Source organism: Lytechinus variegatus, chromosome 7 (assembly GCF_018143015.1).
Source record: "Lytechinus variegatus isolate NC3 chromosome 7, Lvar_3.0, whole genome shotgun sequence".
Classification (NCBI taxonomy): domain Eukaryota; kingdom Metazoa; phylum Echinodermata; class Echinoidea; order Temnopleuroida; family Toxopneustidae; genus Lytechinus; species Lytechinus variegatus.
The window spans coordinates 25,763,041-25,785,028 of NC_054746.1; the positions used below are offsets into that span (position 1 = coordinate 25,763,041).

Here is a 21,988-nt window from a genome sequence, read left to right on the forward strand (position 1 = left end):
TCAATGCCAGGGCCAATACCTTTTACCATTGATCCTACTAATTGTGTTTAGATTAAGCCAAAATGAATATTTTATGTTTGTCCATGAACATCTATAGATGATATTGACCATGATTTATTGACGATAGGAGAAAGTATCAGCAGGATGGGTAATATGCAGGAGATCAGGAGGGCATAACCAATTAATCTATAAGCTTGTTTCGGAATATGTCCCAGTTTATTAAAGCGTGATTACCCAGATTGGCATGTAAGGCAACGGGACCTTCATCTTTGAAAACGTGCTGATAATCAGCTTCAGTGTCATCCGATTATTATTTTCGTCTGATTTAACAACCCTAAGGTCAAACCCACCCAGTTTGGTGGCGTTCTTTTTTTTTTACAAGCAAGACGTATCAGTCATGTTTGATTGCATTTTCTAAATAAATAAGAAGTGAATTAATAAGCTCTTTGCCTTAGCTTGGTCAGCATTGCATTTACCTTTCCATTAAACATGCAAAAGCTGTTAGAAATTAGTTAGCTCTAAGAGTTTGGGAAAGGAAAAGGCCATTGTATAATTCAACAGTTAAACCTAATTAACAAAAAGAAATAGTCCATATTTCAATGGAATTTCTTGCAATCTATTGATGATATACACACACAACAATTTCCATTGAAATTTAATTCTTTGTTTTCAATGAAAATAATAAGTTATTTGAAGTTGAATAGAGTAATTCACTCGAGACTAGAGGTTGTTCAGCTTTCATGTAAAATGAAAAAAAAAAAACAGCAACAAAACTAACAACTGTTTGTAAAAACATAGAATAGATTAACAACAGAAATTTTGAAATTGTCAAGATTTTGTTGCAACAAGGAAAAGCTTTTGTGGTGATGACAAGATTTATTTGCATTTTCTCTGGCAATCTTTTACAAGCCTTTTGAGACCTTGATCGCACTCTAGTGAGATCCTAAATTTGATACATTCACATGCAATTGCCTTAAGCAAAATCCAGAATTTTAAGGCGTAATGTAGAATCAGTAATGAATCACTTGTTCCTAAAGAGAAATTTATAAATATGCATTCATAACCAAGGCAGACAGAGAAGATCAGCACTGCTCTGAAAATCAATCTCTTCATCCATTTACTATTTGATGTATCGACACTTTTCACAAAATTATTAAAAGGACAAGTCCACCCCAACAAAAACTTGATTTGAATAAAAAGAGAAAAATTCAACAAGCATAACACTGAAAATTTCATCAAAATCGGATGTAAAATAAGAAAGTTCTGACATTTTAAATTTTCGCGTCATTTCACAAAACAGTGATATGCACATCTCGGTCGAGATGCAAATGAGGGAATTGATGACATCACTCACTCGCTATTTCTTTTGTATTTTATGATACGAAATATGAAATATTTTGATTTTCTTGTCATTGTCATGTGAAATGCAGTTTCATTCCTCCCTGAACACGTGGAATACCATTATTTTAACATTTTGTGCTTCAGGCAAGGAGGTCCTAATCGTCTAATTCGTAAAAATTGAAATATTATATAATTCAAACAATAAAAAACAAAAGAAATAGTGAGTGAGTGACATCATCGACTCTCTCATTTGGATGTAACTGGCTCGTTCATATAACTATTTTGTTAAAAATAAGCGAAACTTTGAAATGTCATAACTTTCTTATTTTTCATCCAATTTTGATGAAATTTTCAGCATTGTGCTTGTCTGATTTTTCTCTATTGATTCAAATCAACATTTTTCTGAGGTGGACTTGACCTTTAAGTTTCCACAGTATCGTTGTGACTGAATGAAAATTACTCGTGTAGAACAGGTCGATTAACATCAAGTATGGATATTATGTTCACATTAGCTTGAAAACATCGAAGCAAACCAGTTTATGGATGTCCTCGTTTCCTTTAATTTCAGCGGCCTCCTTTATTTCATGTTGGTGAAGGAACAAACTTGGTTGGGAGGGGGGAGCATTGAATCCTTCGCGTCGAAGATAATGAACGAAACACCCGTATTGCCACTTTCCATTACCAGCGGGATAGATAGAGTGAGCGGTGATGAGAAGGATGCAGTTTTCTACCTGGTTTCGGAGGATGCTTGGGTAATGACAAATTGATTTACGGGAATCCCCAAGACCACTTTAATCCATATTGTCAATTTAGGGCAGGATGCATGCCATAAATCAGTAGATTTACGAAAACAGGCCGAACATCCACGAGTTTATTTCTACAGAGATTGGAAGGGATTAAATGAATAATGCATTGCAGATGTTCAAATGTAGTAGTAATGTGCAGACGTGTTTGTGGCGCTACATTGGAATGGAACACTTTTAAAGGTCGAGTCCACCCCAGAAAAATTTTGATTTTAAATCAATCGAGAAAAATCAAACAAGCATAACACTGAAATTTTCATCAAAAATCGGATGTAAAATAAGAAAGTTATGACATTCTAAAGTTTTGTATATTTTTTCACAAATAATAATAATAATAATAATGATAGGCATTTATATAGCGCCATCTATCTAGAAATATTCTATTCCGAGGCGCGTTGTTATTATTATTATTACCCCGGCTTTAGCTCGAGCTGCCTTTCAGCGCTCATGCATTCAAGGAATTAATCCTACCGGGTACCCATTCACCTCACCTGGGTCGAGTGCAGCAGAATGTGGATAAATTTCTTGCTGAAGGAAATTACGCCATGGCTGGGATTCGAACCCACGACCCTCTGTTTCAAAGTCAGAAGACTTATCCACTGGGCCACAACGCTCCACAAAACAGATAAATACACAACTCAGTGGTATGCAAATGAGAGAGTCGATGATGTCCCTCACTATTTTTTTTGTTTTCTATTGTTTGAATTATCAATATATCATTTTTACAGATTTGACAATAAGGACCAACTTGATTCAACCATAAAATGTTAAAACAGTGGTCATTCCATGTGTTCAATGAGGATAAACCTTTGTTTCACAGGACAATAAGGAGCAAATCAGAATATTTCATACTTTATTTGATGAAAAAAAAAAAAAAAATAGTGAGTGGGTGATGTCATTAGTCCCCTCATTTGCATACCGACCAGGATGTGTGTATGTTTTGTGAAATTATGCAAGCTAAAAAATGTCAGAACTTTCTTATTTTACTTCCAATTTTGATGAAAGTTTCAGTGTTATTCTTGTTGGATTTTTTGCTTTTTACTGATGTTGACTTTTTGTTGGGGCGGACTTGTCCTTAGTTTAAACAAGATTTCTTTATGTATCTGTATAATATTATACTATGGCATCATGCTCACATTGCTCCATTACTAAAATTTATTAATGAATACATGTAACGTAAATAATTTATACATGTAATTCCTCCTGGGTTGAAACTGGGAATATTTCAAGAGAACCAATCACAACCACAGGCCACCAAATGCAGGACCTTGATGCATTTTTTATGCAAAGCTCTTCTGGATGGTATAACCCTGATAACTGGATTCACCCAAATAACATGTCTACTCTCCACTCCCTGGGGAATATCCAGTCTCTGTTGTAACATTGCGATTTACATTATACTTGTTTTATACCTTATACCCATAATTCAACACTACGGTGGATAGGAAGAAAAGAAAGATATTGCAGAAGGGCGCTGGTGTTGCAGGGAATCCAAGAGGCTGTTCTCACTATGCTCCAAAAACTAGTTTAGTGGAAACTAGTCAAAGCGGTCTTGGAAGCGATCTTGTAAACCAGTTTGGAAAACCACCTCGCGATGTAGTTTTCAAGATCGCTTTGCCTTGTTAAACTGATTTTAGCGTAAGTGAGGACACAACCGTTCTTCGGGAAGCAATCTTCGCACATTTTGAACGCGCTACTCCACACGACAGGTGTAGAATGACCATGCTGCGGTTTCGAATTTCGCGCGAAACGTGTCACCCCACTGAGAGCATTTCCATGGCAACAAGAGCGCTTTACGTGAAGTGATTTTGAAAACCGCTTTCGTGTGATCAAATGGGAACGCTAGCAAAGCGATCTTCCAAACTGGTTTCCTGAATTGGCTTCCAGTATACTAGTTTTAGAAAGCGTAATGAGAACGGCCTCCAAGTACCTTGCGGTTGATAGTTCAGGTATTTCTCCAAGTACCTCCACTTATACCCTTTTTGCACACACTAAAATTTCCTAAACCCCGTACTATAGGTGGGGCTAAATTGCCATTTAGCCCCACCTATAGTACGGGGTTAAGCTTAGCCCACTTTCTTTTTACACAGCATTTTTGCAAAGTGGGCTAACCCCACCTTTAGTACGGGATTATTTGGCCCTGCAAAAAGGCAGGGTTATCCCAGCAATTGCGGTGCTAAGAGCGATAGTACGGGGTTAAGATCGCTAGTGTAAAATGAAAGTGGGCTAAGCTTAACCCCGTACTATAGATAGGGTTAAATAGCAATTTAGCCCAACCTATAGTACGGGGTTAAGGAAATTTTAGCGTGTGTAAAAAGGGTACGAGTGAAGTACTTGTACTACGAATGAGCGACAAAAACCACTAGTCCGGGGTTAGCGAGTTTTGTGTGTAAAAAGCAAGCATTCCTTATCCGGGGTTAGCAATAACAATTTGGCATGTGTGAAAAGGAAAAAAAATAGTACGGGGTTAAGGATAGTACGGGGTTAGCGATAGTCCGGGGCTAAGAAGATCCTGTGTAAAAAGGGTATACTAGTATTTGATGAAATTACAAAGTGCTTTGCGTCTGGCTGGAAAGGTAGAAATATGAAGCATTTTTTAATTGGTAAACTTTACAAATCTTGTTTGATGACATATGAGGAAAAATAGCAAACTGATTATGTTCTGGTACATTTTGTTCTAGTGATCAGTAACAGTCCCAGGACTCTCAAGTTCCCTTGCCAGAGTGTTTTGTTTGAACTTTTATTCTAGGCATGCATCATTTTTTAGCTAGAAAATATGAAGTCGAAGAAGATTTTAGTTTAGATGCTGTTCAGTTTTGCAGGTGTTCTTCGGTTAAACTTCTCTTTGACCACAAGGGCCATATCAATGCAAATTCCACGTAACTGTAGAGAGATAGCTCCATTGGGGCTAAGCTCCAAAGCAAGAGAAGATCAAAATGGTGGCAATATGACTGATCCTTGTTAACCATAGGTTTTCAGATCATGTGTTGCTTTGTCCTTATTATCCAAGAATGCCCTAATCTGCTGGACTCCTAGGTTTGAAGATGAAACTTGAGAATGGTATCTTGATCATCGAAGGGCTGGTCAATTAGTGTTGGAATCCAGGAGCCTGTTTTACAAAGAGTTATGATTGATCCAATCAGTCTCAATTTTGGGAAATACATGTTTATCAGTGTCATATTTAATACAAATATTGTAAACGAAATACAGATAGTGTTCCTTTGGAAACGAATAGGAGCAAACAGGTGTATGTATAAAGACATTCACAAATAAATACATGCATGTCAAATTCAGAAAAGAAACTTGAATAGACTTTAGATGTTGGCATCACTAGCTTTCTATTTGTGATTAATTTGATCAAATGCAACTCTCTGTAAGACAGGGCCCAGCAGAAGACTCCTGCCTTTTTCTCCATGTAGGTCTTTTATGGCTTGCCGAAATGTTGAGAAAGCATTTATGCAGGACAGAAATATAGTCAGTTCAAAGAGATGTTTCAGGATTGGCCAATGTTCTAACTTTATGGTAGTTTTATACCCCTTTCAGTAACTCCCTGGTCCAGACAAGGCTCTGGCTAAGTCGTAGAATGTTGAGTATATTAATAGCGCTGGCTAAAATAGCCCGCACCAGGCCTAGGGTTAGGGCATTTTGGTGGTGGTTTTATCAGCACCAAGCCAGCGCCAGGCCTGCACCAGGCACTGACCAAAGAGTTAATGAATGATAGCAGCACCAGGCCCAGCCAAATTCCTTGCATGGTCAAAGGCCACACAGTTCAGGCCCTACCTCCAGCTCTACGTGTACATCCATATGTCCCCTCACCCTACCACTTGCCACTGCCAAATATATTTGGTGTCTCATTCTTAGCCATCCAATATAACAACATTATTGACAGCATAAGGTGGCATTTTGTTCTCACATATCAAAATATCTGTATTCATCTAAATTGCAATCTCAAATTTTGGAAACCTAATATAGGGAAAATGCTCTGGGATTTCTTTGGTTGAACAATGCATTGCTAATATTTTTACTTCATGGAATGTAACAAGAGAAGAGAAGCTGGCAATTTGATCAAGGTTTGTCGCAAATGGAAGGTCTGAAATGTTGTGATTATTGCTGCGGGATGAAAGTATTAAATTACAACTGTCTTTTCTGCTATTTCTTTGAAAAGCGTGGGGGAAATATTGTTATTCTACATAAAGTTGTATTTTTGTTGAAAAAATCCATTATGTGAAGAATTATAAGAAGAGCTTCCAATTCAATCACAAAGTATCAAATATAATAATTTGTACACTCCTTTAAGAGAAAAAGGCATGCTTTACATTTTTGGAGCATTAAAAAGAAATTATCTGAAGTTTCATGACTTAATATACAAAAGGACAAGTGACCCGAGTGTGACATCTTGTGCACTCTTATGCTTGACTTTAAGCGTGTTGTATTGTACCTATTGAGAATATAGAAGTACATGTATGTTGTCACTTATCTTTTTAGAGTTGTACCTTTGTACTTTTTCTTGAGTCTATATCACTTTCTTATGCAAATTCTAGAAAGATATTTTTTGTCTGTTAGGTTTAACAAATTGAAAATTTCTTAATAAGAATGTCTCATTTTGTCAGTTAATGTGAACTAACTTTGGAAAATTAAGTTTTGTTGTTATACAATTTTTCTTTCTTGTGTGTATTTGATTTTTATACTTTTAAAACTAGGAATTTTAATTTGATTTGTGGTAAAATATCTGTGCATTGAGGCTAATTGTAAATTATCGTCCCTGCCTGAGGATAAGGTAGACTCAGAACTTTCTCTTATAACAAGACAGCTTTTCTTCCCTCCTTTTTCTCAGTACATATATGTAGAGCAAGTCAACAGTTGGAATATGATAGCAAAAACAGATCAGACAATTTGCACTCTGGTTTCATATAAGGACTTCTCCCTCGAGCAAGTCCATACAATTTGAATTTCATATCCTTCAAACTTAGTTTAACCAAGGGTAATAGGTCCATGGTTTAACTGGGTGCATGCATGGCCGCTTGCAGAATTTAGGAATACCTTCATTTCCCAATGAACCTTTTTATGATATCGATGTGATTATTTTTTTCTTCATTGAATCAATAATGATAAAGGTTGCATGCAATATATATATTTCAATAACGTCAATTTAATAATGCTTCAGAGTAATCACTTTATCAAAACTCTTATTTGTCTATTTTTAAGGCTATTTAACTTCAAAATGTACAGCAATATATTTTTTGTTTAAATGCATCATTTTCATTGTAAAGATTATATAATTAGAAATCATTAGCTAATGTTCAATGCCTAGCTATATTCCCTGTTTTTGGTTCTTGTTTTCAAATACCTAGCATTATAAGCATTGAATATGTCTGATGAAGGAACATATTTTGGACAAAATACTAATGCAACAGTAATCTTGATTGGCCATTGTCATTTTGTCATTTCATACCTTACGCAACTAGGCATTTAAGTGCGACTGTAAGTCATACTTAAGTCTTTGTGAAACACCCCCCCTTTTCACACCAGGAGCCTATTTCATAAAGCTGTTCGTAAGTTAAGAGCGACTTTAAGAACGACTGATGAATCTTTCTGACATGTTAAGTAATCGTTAAGGGACATTTAATGGTGAATGTCATTTACCCCAAGAAAGGATCACCAGTCATTCTTAAAGTCACTCTTGACTTACAAACAGCTTTATGAAACAGCCTGCTGGTGTCAATAGTTGGGTATTTCACAAAGATTGAAGTATGACTTAGAGTCGCACTTACATGCCTAGTTGCGTACGGTATGAAATGCTTGACTGTATTGGTCAGATCATGTCATGAGGACGCACACTACTGCGTATCTATCAATAAGATCGTGGGTTGCATATCATGTCCACGTCAGCATTTAAGTGCGACCTAAGTCATACTAATTATGATAATTATAATCAGAAATAAATACATAATTAAATTGATAAATAAACAAATAGATAAATCGAATAAAAACAATGAATTAAAATCTGTTAAAAAACAAAATTTAGGAATTAAAAAAAATTTAAAAATAGATAATTTAAAGTAAAAAAAGATAGAGAGCACTGTTTACAAATACGTAGAAAGACACATATTACTCTCTCATGATCATTGAGAACTTGGATTATTTTCTCTGGTTGGGATGGGGAATGAACTTGTGTGGTTAAGTTTGAAACAACCATCATTCCATCTATTAGATACTTCAGTTTTATTGCCACCTGCTTTTAGAGTTCAATTTCAGTTCACATATTGACTTTTTAACCCCAAGAAACAAATTTTTCACTAGTCTAGTTACTTAAATATAAACAATTTTCTTTAACCATTATGATAATTTGTTAGAGCATCTATCATTCTTCATATTGTTTTCCAAAGTTCATCAACATTCTGGGGCCCGTTTTTTTTTTTTTTTTTACATCACAAGCCAGACGTCTATTCTGATTGAAATGGCACAACTTTGATTTTAACAGTTTTGTGAAACACACCCCTGGCCCTAAACATTTGTTCTGAAATATCATGACATACTTGTAAATGACTACCTTGAAAATATTATTTGTGTATTGTCTTCATAGAAATTAGAATCAATGATATGAGATTTCTTGTAATGATAATTAAAAAAAATGTGTGTAGCTTTGAGATCAAATAGATTTGAAGGATATTCCACTGTATATTCCATTGTCTTTCAAACACAATCAGACTGGCTGGTTTGACCTTCAGGTGATTAGAGCTTTCATGCTGAACATCTGAAGAAGACTTGAGGCAAACCTGAATCCAGGAGTGACTTCAGTCATTGATGAAATAGAAAACAATCATTCATGATATCTTTGAAGCTCTTTTGCTGAACAAACAGTAGGTAATTGCTCTACACTGAATTCAATGAAGATATATTCCACTTGGTAAGTAAATTGGCAGAATGTTATATCTACTCTAATATATCAGAATGAAATGAATGCCTATCTGTAGATAAACGAGAGACTGAATGATTGCTTCTGATCGGTGTGCAATTTTCTGGCTCTGTTTATATCCTTGATAGAAGTGCAGAAATGTTGTGATCACCAATCTTCCATGCTGCAACAGATTTAGTAGCAGCAAGGTTATTGGCACATCAAATTCATTGATTCCCTCAAACTCAAGAGCAAGCCAATGGTCATAATCTGTCAATTTTCATCATCAACTACCTGTAAAGTTTGACCCCCAAGACCCATTACTGCCTATTGAATATCGATCAAGCCAATTCAATCCAACCCACGGCTTTGCCATGCGTGAATCTACCCGTGATGTTAGCCTTGCTCTAACACCTGCTCTGAATATTCAAACAGACCTACCAGTTTTTATTATTTATTCTATTTTATTCTATTCTGTTAATCTTTCAAATCAAATTCTCTGCATGTTATATATAAATGCATTCTAACTTGATTCTACTTACTAAAATGGTAAATCTCATATGGGGTAAAACTTCTTAGGGTTGTGTCTTGCACCCAATAGATGTTAAGGGTGGGGTTCTTTAGCTAATCCTTTTTGAAACCGCATGATATCCACAGATCAATGGAAGTGGGACTCCCCCACCAGGGGAGCGTTTCATGAAAGTTTTCAGCACTGACAAGTTGGCTTTCTCCGACAGTTACCATAGTAATAGTCAGAGGCAAGTGCCTCACAACCAATCCTCCAATTAGCAGCATAAGAGTAATGCGGATAATTCAATAAAAATTGCGTTCATAAACTCTGAAAATGATCTGCACTATTTTTACGAGCGCCCGTCCTGAAAAAGGAGGATAATCGTCATGGCAACCACACACACCCCCTCCGATGCGGTTGCGTTGGAAAAGGGTGACCTTGTGACCGCTCCATGGCAATTATCCACATTACTTTCGAAGTGCGTTCATAAAGTAAAAATCTGGTCCTGATGCTGCTATTATGCGGATAATTGCAGCATCAAAATAATGCGGATAACTCTGGTCCTCCTCCGATTTTACGACCAAATTATGCTGCTATTAGCCGCATAATTGGGTTTATGAAAGGGGTATTAATTGTCAGTGCTGACAACTTTCATGAACTTCCCCCCCCCCCTGTACACCTATGCCTGAATACCAGAAAATGTGTGTGAAAATATTAACAGAGGAAGGAGGGTGTTGAAAGAGCTATACATTTGCATCATAAAGGGCTTGATATGATGTTGAATAAAAATCCAACAAAGAATTCATTTCATAGGGAGAAAATAAATATTTAGTATAGGTCTATCTTATATTTTACTTATCTCAGATAGACTGGATAAAAGTCCTATATTATGATGCAACTTGAAATGAAACATAACTGTGATAATCTTATTATCTAAAAATCTATCCAATATGCCATTTTGATTTGCTTTCACAGCTTGGTATAAATGATAAATGACCTAAAGATCAATAGAGTGAAGCTTTTTCCAGGGCATCTTCCTGTGATGGAAAGAATCAACCTTCAAATGTATCCCTTGGAGGATTCACTTGTCATAAATGTTACTTTCATTTGTCTGATGGAACTGCACTGTTTAAAACAACAGGATGCTCTAGACATTTTTGCATCAGTATCCCTTGAAAAAAAATCTGATATGCTTGGAGAAACAATTTGTGTTAAGAGTGAAATTCATAAGATAACCAAAGAAAATTAAATGGCCAAGAGAAAGAATAATACCTTGGTTGTAGGCATTCAAAGTTAATAACTTATTTGCCTCTCTATGACATCTCATGAAGAATTCCAGACACATTTAACTCTTTTCTGGAGTTCCAATATTTCAACAAATTGGATTTGAAGCTGTTTACAGATGGGCTTTCGACTACATTTGAGGGAGGTTGTTCCATTTGTTGATGCATCTCTGTGAGAATAGAAAAGAATAGAATGTCATCCATTATTCTCAGATTTTCCCTTTGGTTATGGAGATGATCGAATGCTTTAATTCAGGGTTTGGTTTTTAAGTATTTGAAAAATAGTCAATTTCCTGTATTAAATATTGAGTGCTCTGCTTTTTTTTTCAACTGTGACTTCTCAGTTACTCTGTCTTTCTTATATGTGAAGGAATTCATGAAATATGGAGGTGCACATTAATTATTGTTGAATTTTTTTATTTCAATGTTTATTATCAATATATGTATGCATTTAGCCAATCCACTCTGCCTTTAGTTAAAGTGTTAAACGTTATGAAGAAATATGTGAAATTTTAATTTTGTGGTCCAGGGAGCATTCATACAAATACCTAGAACTTGATAATAATACTACTAATAATAATGAAGATGATGATGATGATAATAACTATGATAATGAATACATGAATAAAAAAAAAAGAACACAGACCACATTAGAAGTGCAATTTTCTTGTGTTTTGATCGTTGCTGGCCTACATTCAGCACTATGAATATGAAAGCTAAAACCAGTCCACTTAAAACTGTTCTATGGTCTCCTTTAGTTGAAATATCTTCTCAAAGGTTGTTCACGCTCTCATTCGGAGTATGGTTTGTCCCAAGACTCCCTTCATATTTCATTAGTTGGTGTTCAGACATATTTAAAGAAATAATAATTTCAGGATTCTACTTTTCAAAGCTGGGAAGAAAAACATTAAATATACGTACTGAAAAGTTTTGTGAAAGTTCAGAAGGGAACATACTGAGACATTGCCAGAAAAGAAAATATTTATAGTCAAATTGCCATACCTGATTCTATTAATCCTGTAGGCCCAAAAGTGAGTTACTTTTAGTCAGTTTTTCACAATTTCTCATGAGCATCCTTATTATCAAATATGTTAATTCATTACATGAATTCCCTTATTTATATATTCTATAAAAATCTTTATTTGTAGGGTGACTTTTTTTCAAGTTCTCATTATGTTTGGGAATTTCTTGTTTAAAAAACATGAATATCAACAATGTCTAGCTTCATTTTGGGCGATGGTGCTTTTTTGCTGTTCTGGTTTGTGGATGAAGGTCGGTAAAGGTTAAATTTATATGCACAAATTGAATACTGCCCCTACCAGACTGTGAAATTGAAAAACTGTCATTTGGACATTTTTTCAATGTTAATGTGCTTCCAAAAATCAAGGAGATAAAATGAGTAGAAAATTTTGTTCATAAATTCATTGGATTCAAGTGATTGTAAAAATCATGTTTTTATGAAAATTCGCAGGAGTCCAAGCTATCTTGTTTTCAACTGAAAGTGTTTTGTATTCAAAGTAGTATTCATATGGAATAAAGCCTTTCTGCTGTTGCTTGAATGCAACTAATTTCTCATATCAGAATAATTTAATAAATCATTTCACATATACCCCTTTCATACTGCCCTCTTCATTTTTCACCGGCGAACTTCGCCAGTGAACTTCTCCGCCTCACATTCCTCACTTCCCCGGCATAGAAAAAAGTGTACCCTTTCGCACTGACATTTCTTCCCCGGCGAAAGTCAACAGGCGATTGTAGAACAAACGAAAGAAAATTGTAAACATTACTTTTTACCTATTACAAAAGGTATGAAAAAATTAATGACAACATATTTTTTGAAGTATTACAAGAAAAACAAACAATATCACCTTGTTTTTATATTTTAGCGCATTTTATACATGTAAAAATTGCTTTTTAAGAAATATTGTTAGTAAAAAAAAATTGTTAGAGGGTATCTACTTGGCCATAGTATTCAGCTGAGCTTGCAACTATCGCGCACGGAATCTCGGTACAGGGGACTTTGGGAGAGAAAAAATTTACCTTTGACGTCATTAAAGAGGAGAAGTTCTCCGGTTTGCTTTCATACTGGCCTTTTCACCGGCGAACTTCGATGGTGAAACAGTTTCACCAGCAAAGTTCTCCACCTCGAGAGGTGGAGAAGTTCGCCGGCAAACTTCACTGGTGAAGTTCTCCTGTGTACCTTTCATACTGGACATTTTCCCCTTCGCTGGCGAACTTTGCCGGTGAATAGCGCAATATGAAAGGGGTATTAATTTATGATGCTTGAGAATCAGCTATGAAGAGCTGTGTTTACTGACTAGAGGCTATAGAACAACAAACAAATTTTTCATATAAGGCTTTAGTCCATGGGCAGTCCATTAAAGTTGACAAAAAGTTAATCAATAATCATCCTTTCCATCTGAGCATCCCACACTAGATTCTCACACATGCTAGAACTAGGAACCATAATGATAAATCATTCAGTTTGCCTGAATCCTATTTTTTAATTGAGTATCTGTTTTCATGAATTCTTCATGGTTGATTTCCCCTATTTTAGTTTTACTGGTGGACAGTAACCCATGAAATCTCTCCTGCCTCTGTGTTGTCCTCTCTTCTTCTATTAAAAATTGCTCCATTGCTTTCCTCATATACCTCAGGCGTATTTTCATACCTTATGGCATCTCCAAACAGGATTTTTCTTTTTGTTATGATAGTGGATAAGGTTTACACCCGAGCTGTAGAATCTGATCACGGTAGCCGCGCATCGTGCATGCAGAACCGACGTCGCGGGGTCGGCGATGCAGGATGCGTAGGATGGAACTTGTAAGGCACACTCGTCCGATGTGGGTTAATGAGTGCAATTTTATGCAGAGCCAGACCTGGAGCAGAACCCAAGCAGTCCAAAACATAGAAGGAAGGACAAGAACAAGGCGTTGTAGGGTCGTGCACCCCTAAGTATTCCCTTGGTAGAAAGTGCATGGAGTTTTGATGTTTAGTAAGGCTTGATCCATGATATTCATCAGCATAGCCTCTGCATTATACATGAGAGTGGTAATTATCTTGTGAGTTCATCCCATTCACTACTGGTTTCTCAAGCCTCCACGGGGGTAATAATGGCACCACTAGGTCCCACTGTAAACATTTTAAAGGACAAGTCTTCAAACATACAGTTGAAGTTTGAATACATACGTTATACCAAATATTTTATCAAAATTTGACGTAGAATAACAAAGTTATGGCATTTTTGTGTAATACTGATGAGAATGACATGGTCAGTTTGCATGTGAGAGAGCCCAAGCCCATGGTGACGCATTTCTCTATGTATTTAATCATATGAAAGTTTGGAGATTTGTTTATGGATAATATTTGGCTCTCTCAGTTGTATAGTTATTGAGATATTAACGTATCATGTGTATTGATTAAATAGAAACTGCAAAAGCAAAACTTAAAAAATACATCTTTCTAAATTTGTCATCCATAGTGATATTATGAAACTTTCACTGCTGTATTTTATTATGATCGATGTTGATGAATAGGGGCTTCAGAGAATACAACACTATCAAGCATGAATATTTGTCCTTTATTATGAGGAAACCAATTATTGTTTTAAACGTTCAAGATAATTCTTCTGGAGTAAGTGTGTCATGTTCATGAATCAACTTAAACATATTTTCATCACAGAAATAAAGATGTTAAACTTTAGTAAAAGGTTGTGGAAAAGATGAAAATGGATGGTTGCAGAGGAAACATTGCTTTTGTTTGTCTTTTGTGTCTTAAAATACTTCACTTTATACAGTATTGTAATATGACTACTATTCTTACTACTACCTCTTTGAACTCTACTATTTGAAAGGAGGTAAATATATCATTATTAGATTTATTGAGAAGAGAATATTTTTTAAAAGATAATGTTGAAATGATGGATCCCACGATTCCATTGAAACTCTTTCAGCATTTAAGTTGATTGACCTGTGGTTCCTTGCAAGGAAATGTGTAAACATTTCTTAGTGACAAATAAGTTAGGTCTGGTTACATATGCTTGAACTGTGCATTTTTGTAGTGTTTTGTTCAAGGAAATCAGAAGTGAAGGCCCAAAGGCTTGTAGAATCTACTTTAAGGTGGATAGTTTGCACTCTTTGGCAGTAGAGGTTAATACATCTTTAAAGGAGAATGAAACCATTGGAACACGATAGCTTGTGTGAAAACAGAAAAGTCAAAGAAACAGATCAATGAAAGTTTGAGAAAATTCGGACAAATAATGAGAAAGTTATGAGCATTTGAATATTGCGATCACTAATGCTATGGAGATAGCAAATTGGCAATGTGACAAAGATGTGTGATGTCACTTGTGAACAACTCTACCCATTACTTTAGTATATATTTCACTTGAATTGCCTCTTTTATCACATCTATCCATAGATCATGTGTTCTTTCTACATGAGGGCATGTAACACATATTTTTTAAGAATACATCATGGATAGAGAGTTTGTATCATACGAAAAAGCAAAAAGAGACATTTTGAGGGTATTTTATAGTCCACCAAAGCGAAAGTTGTTCATCAGTGACATCACACATCCTTGTATTGCCAATGGGAGGATCTCCATGGCATTAGTGATTGCAATATTCAAATGCTCATAAATTTCTCATTATTTGTCTGATTTTCCTCAAACTTTCTTTATTCTTATTCTTTGATTTTTCTGTTTCTACACAAGCCTATTTGTTCCAAAGGTTTCATTCCCCTTTAAGTTGGTGAGAGGTCACTAGAAAACTTTTGAACCATACATATTGCCCCACTCATAACCCATAGTAAGTCAGCAAATTTATGTTGGTATAGTTCTAAAAAAACAGACACTAAACAAAACATGATCAGCTAAAACCTATAATTTGATTGATTGTAGAATATCACAGAGTGATTCAAAAAGTAGGGAAGAACATGTTTAAAATTTTAAGTTCACAGGAGCACATGATTCACATACTGTAGATGATATGTTGAAACTATTAGAAGTATAATAAAGGATCTTAAAGAATTAGTATGTTTGTGTTGGTTAGATTTTATAACTTGATAGAAGTGTTACTCTGCCAAATAAGCTTATCTGAAGAATTATGTATATTGAAGCTCATTTATTGCTTTTACAGAGAACATTGCCTCTTTAGTTATTGTTGGTTTTGAGCTGGATGATGATATTTTTTCCTTTTTTTAAATTTAACATTTTTGTTCAATATGGACAAAGATTCTTACAAACTTTTGAATTGAGCTTCATGAGATTGTCACAGAATGCACCTCAGAAATTCACAGATGGATCTATATCCCAGAATACATCAAAATGAATCAAAATTGATGACAAGTCCCTCAAGTATGTTAGCATTCCTCCATCTACAACTGGGCCGTGAAGTGCTTGCTTAGTATAGATAATCCCTATGCCTAGATCACAACGCCTCAATGCTTTTGCATATATATAAAGCTGTTTACTAAACCACTTTTTCCTCTCACATCGGAAGCTAGGATGGAGTGGATGATTGCAGATCCAGTCATGAGGTTTCAAGATAAAGGAGATTTCTTGTGACTTTGTACTTAAAGAAATGACCTTGAATGACATAAATAAAACAATTGTAACTTTGCCATTAGTAACTTTGTCATAAGTAATAATATGTAACAAAAATGTAAAACAAAAGATACAACACACACAGGAAAACATGGTTATTTTGAAAATTTATGTGAAGAATTATTGTTTTTTATTTTGTGAGGTCTTATATTCATATGCTGTCTTTGTTGTATTTGATTTGTTTTGCCCCAGGAGAAATGGTGCTTGAAGGAGAAAAAAAAGAATTTCTGATATTTACCCTATGTGCTTGACTTATGGAACAGTGGTGGTGTATAATCTGTTCTCTAAATTGCCAATTTGAATTTACATAGCTTGTCTTTACAACTTTCTTTTTAAAACTTTTAACACACTGTGTTTCATAATGATTTCATACTTTCACATTTTATAACCAAGATGAGAATTTCCTCTTGTTTGATTAATATATTTAATGGCTGGGTCTAAAATATTTTCTTCCTCCTAGTATGAAACATACATAACCTAAAGTTAACAGCTATTGCTGCTGACTTGTTAGATTTCTGAGAATGAAAATAAGGGGACTGAATACAATGGATGAAGTTTAGATGGTGAGAAATGCCAAGAAGATTGAGTTGTTGTTGCTTTCTGCTGGGGTCATTTGCCAGGCAGGGAGCTCTAGAGCCATTCATACCTCTTAAAACGGCTCCTTGAGAAAGTTTGAGACTCATCGTATGACAGCTTCTCCTCCTGAAGGAATAGTTTGCATGGCTACCGCATCAACATAGAATCATGAGTACTGTGATTCCTGTTTTTAGATGCTGTCTTTATCGACAGTTTGGTAAATACCGAGGTAAAATAATGGTTGATGATCAAAACTGAATTCTAAATACAGTTGGTGTGAACCTATGCTGAACTTTGAATGGTTTATTTCTAGAAATACTTTTTTTTATGTTTCTTTATTGTTTGCTTTGATGGGTATTATGGGTCTGGAGGTTTCATTTTTGATGTGTTGATTATCAATGTTTTAAATTTGTATAGCCTTTGTACGTGTATCTTACCAACAACGCTTACAAATGCGAAACTCAATCATTTTGAAGGAGTCCATGTAGTGATGCAATTCCTAAAATTCATGAAAATGTTTTTAAGTGCATGTCATGGGACAAATAATGTACCCGTATTACCCATTCTTTATTGATCTCAATATCCGACTGTTTTATTTCTGCATCATATAAAGTCCTTTATGTAGAGAGTTGCAATTATAAATAATATCCCATGAAACTTGATTTTCATCCAAACAGATGTAAGCATTTGATCTTGTCAGTTGCATCAGTTTAGCATCTGGCCCATCTCTATATGATAATTCAAGTTTACCCTTCCCGATATTGAAAATTTGAGAGAAATGTCCTGCTGTGTTAATAGTTGAGACATTGCATGCTCTGTACTCTCCAAAATGGAAACAGCATTTTGTCAATTTTAAAATTTATAAAGGTATATGTATTGATATTGTTAAGGTCTTTTTTGTTTGTATTTTTGTGACAAACAATAACCTTTTCCCTGAAGAGTCATATTTTACTAAATCTCTATCCTAGTTTAAAATGGCTATTTTGAAATTGTTTTTGGATAAGAACATCCACTTACTCGGCTCATGTTCAGAATATTGTATAGCTCGTTCATATTCTATGTACAGCACAAACTCTTTTCACTTTCAACTTAGGCCATGCCTTTAAATCACAGTTGATATCTAGCAGTATACATGATCAGCCAAACTGTGTACAAACACATGAAAGCTAAAATGAAAGCCAAGCAAGTCGAATGTAGTCAAATGGCTCCCCAGGACATAGAGATAAATTTCTCTAATGGATCGCACCAGAAACGAATGAAATCATGTAGTTGTCATGATTATACTGCTTCAAAAAGCATAAAATCAAAAGGAAAAAGAAAAAAAGGCAATAACTTACTGAGATGAGTAGTGAGGCAAAGGAAAATATTAGCTTTAAACATTAATTGGCTGCTTAGAGCTAGAGGCATTTTAGTTCTTGACATTTCCATCGCTCGGCAGAGGAATGCTGCCTCCCATCTCCTGTAGATCTTCATTTGATTGGTCTTTAATATCTTAGTAACCACAATTTTGTCTTTTGACTTCTGACTTCTTTCATTTCCATTGGCAATGGTTATTAGACAACTATGTTTGTTTTGCATCAAAATGAAGTACATCTACTTTATTTCAGTTTGTAAGAATGAATAAAATTCAATAAAAAACAATCTTTTTGGGTACAAATATTCATTTAAATGTATTACTTTTCAGAATTTATTTTGAGTTGTCTCATGAGGTTTGTTGTTACATTTTCACATTTTGTTCCTGAAATGTCAGAGCAGAAATATCAATGATAGAATACTCAATATATATAAATAAAAGATTGCTCCCCATTATTCTATGAAAGCAGAAGAAATCATGAACAATTGTATCCATCAGATTTCTGTCCTTTATATCCTACTCCATAGCTGAATTATATAAACTGATATTCACCAGAAGGGAATATTTCCAAATTTATTCATTTACGAGTAGATAATCTGGGAATAATGTCCGCAACCATAATTTTCTTTCCTTCATTCCATATTTCATCTCTTAAATATCATAGTGGAAGTAAAATAATAAAAAAGGAGTAGATTCTTAGAGAAGTTACAAACCTAGAACATTTCAACGGATGAGACCGGGTTGGCATTCTGACAGGTAGCGAGCCATATGTGTGATAAATGCCACACAGATGCAGGCTCCTAATCCATGGAATTTTCAGAAGATAGATACTTGGATTAGGACTAATGTTATTTGGATCCTAGCTTTCGATGATGCTGCGATAGCTCTGTAGCTCTCCGTGATCAACCAAGCTTTTTGCAAGCTCATACCAGCAACATCAACTGCTGATGCATACCGTACATATTCCAATCTTTAATTGTACTCACATCGTGGTGTTTGCTCTATGCGAATTATTTTCTGCTCTTTTGTTCCTTGTCCTTTCGAATTAAGGAAAGAATGCTAATGTCAAATACATGTTGACTGCAATGAGCATGGTGGGGTTTTAAAGACACTTCCTAAAGGCATCTTCTCCATAGTTCTCATGTGACAGTAATACTCATCCCTCATCTTCCATTCAGAAATGAGGACAAGGGCATTCTTTCAAGAATCACACAAACTGTGGAATAACAAGATGGAATGTCTAGGAGGTTCATGTGTCCCTCGCAGTTAAGATCAAGGCAGCACATCAATTAGTTAATGCATTAGGAGGTGTCAGAAATGTGCTCAAGTTCTGTGGTTACAGATTACAACTTTGTTCGAATTCTCCAATGTCAAAGGATCTTTGCAGAGTAAAGAAACAGTTTGGTTTTCATCTTTGATTCACTACAGGAAAATGGGCCATGTTCCTTTCTTGAAAGTGTCTGAAGAAATGGAATAACATGTTAAAACTTCTGTATTTTGCCTCTTTAGGGTAAATTTCAAACCTCGGTGTCGGCATAACTCCCCTCAACATAAGAGAAGGGAACGTTGGGATTTGTCATCATCAGCTCACATGATGAATATTCAGGATGACATGCATTTAACTGCTGTCATGAAATATTACTTAACTTTAAAATTCAAGAACTTTATCAGATTTCGATGAAATTTTCAGCATTTTGCTCAGTAAATATTCCTCTTTTTTATTCATATATTAATATTTTCAACCTGGAGATTAACCCTGTGCTGACTGAAGAAACATGAACACTAATACTATCTGTGATTGTATAATTTGATCCTTTCTTGCATACCTTTTTATGTCCAGAAATTTGAGTCATGATTGCTTTCTCCTCTCTTTGTATAACCATGCACAGGCAAAACCAGCTGCCCGAGGTTCGGCAACAGCTTCACTTAAAGATCTGGACAAACTCAACATGGATGTACCCCCTAAGGAATAATGTTTGAGCTTCTCTATGTTGTAATTTATCACCGATAAGGACAAGCTCAGCATTGATGCATCATCAAGGAAATCATGCTCACTGTTTACTTAAGATGTGGTTACACTAACATTTTTTTTTACCATACTAAGCTATGTGGTCATATTGCTTGAATGGTTCTGCAACGAATGTTTGTGGCATAGCTTGCTGTGATGGTATCTCAGAAGCAACCACCTTCATTGGAAATGTTTTTTAAAAAATCTTTTATAGAAAGAAAAGTATGTGAAATCTCGCAGTTATAGTTTTGAAGTTTCCTGCAACAAGAATTTCCTTTAAATTGATGTTAGATTCTATATATTTTACCCAAAAAAAATCATGTTTGACTTTTCCCTAAGATGTGGTCAAACTTATTTTTGTAAATTGTGAAATGCAGGATCAGCTTATCCCATTCAGAGGAATTTCAGGAGCATTGGACGTTTTTAATTTGTACTTGATATACAACGAAGTGACAGTTATATAAGTGTATTTTGATTATTTAATTCACTCTTAAGATCATGTGCATTATGAAAGAATTTGAAGTGGATATTCTTTCTGTAAAAACTTGAGGTGTACTTTTTACTTCAATTGTGTGTGAAACAGTTAAAACTGATTCATATTTCATGTCAGCCTGCAAACTTATTTGGGCATTTTCACGGTAACTGACGTTAACTTCCATCATTTGTTGTTTTAGAGATAATCATACACACAATGAAAAGTGTGTAAAATTGTGCCGTGTAACGTCAGTTACCGTGAAAATGCCCATTTGTATGATTTTAGTTCCACACCCACTTGTGATTTCTATTATAATGTGAAAATTAGCCTCTTGTGATATCTCAACACATATATTTGAAACAAAATATAAAAGTAAAACAAGAATATAAGTATGTCTGTTACATAAGAAGTGTGTTAAGATGATAACATTTTATTTTGGCTAAGTGATCGATGATGCATTGTAAAATTGATTACCTCACTATGCATTTGGTAAACAAGATGCTGTTCTATTATTTTCTATTAAAAGTTGTGTAGATGAGTGCAAACTTTTGCAATTCAAATTTGATATTCGTTGATTCAGAATAGTCCATCATTGTGTGTGATTGGTTGAATTCTTAAATTCAGAATTTAAATAAAATTAATTGAAAATGTGCTTAGTTGGGGTTTCTTTATTTCAGTGGATATGTCTCCTCATCTGGGGCCTGTTTCATAAAAAATGTGTCACAACAGTTGCAAAGCCTTTATGAAGCATGGCCCCAGATGTAAGTTAATTGGTGTGTATGCTGTATGGACTGTTACCTCCGATTGATTTTGATGTCAAAACAAACACTTGGGGTTTGTGCACATAGTTTCAGTTAGTTATAATTTGGAGCTTTTGGACGTAGATGAATATCATGAAAAGGATTTTGACTTAATTTAAAATACTTTTCAGGGAATTTCTGTATGGCACCGTATATTTGTTTTTTTTGTCTCACCTGCATAGCAGAGTGACTCTATAGGCGGCGGCGTCAACACCAAATCTTAACCGAAGGTTAAGTTTTTTAAATGACAGCATAACTTAGAAAATATATGGACCTAGTTCATGAAACTTAGCCGTAAGTTTAATCAAGTATCACTAAACATCCTGCCTGAGTTTCAT

The 21,988-nt window shown here is 35.0% G+C and overlaps 1 protein-coding gene across 2 annotated transcripts in view; it reads left to right on the forward strand.

The window, feature by feature from the left end:
- Positions 1 to 21,502, forward strand: part of LOC121418847 (arginine-hydroxylase NDUFAF5, mitochondrial-like) — a 90,954-nt gene extending 69,452 nt beyond the window's left edge. For both annotated transcript variants that reach the window (XM_041613030.1, XM_041613029.1), the window contains exon 12: positions 20,257 to 21,502. In XM_041613030.1, coding sequence (XP_041468964.1) covers positions 20,257 to 20,340 — 84 coding nt within the window. In that variant the 3' untranslated portion in view covers positions 20,341 to 21,502. The remainder of the gene's footprint in view (positions 1 to 20,256) is intronic.
- The last annotated feature ends 486 nt before the right edge of the window (positions 21,503 to 21,988 follow it).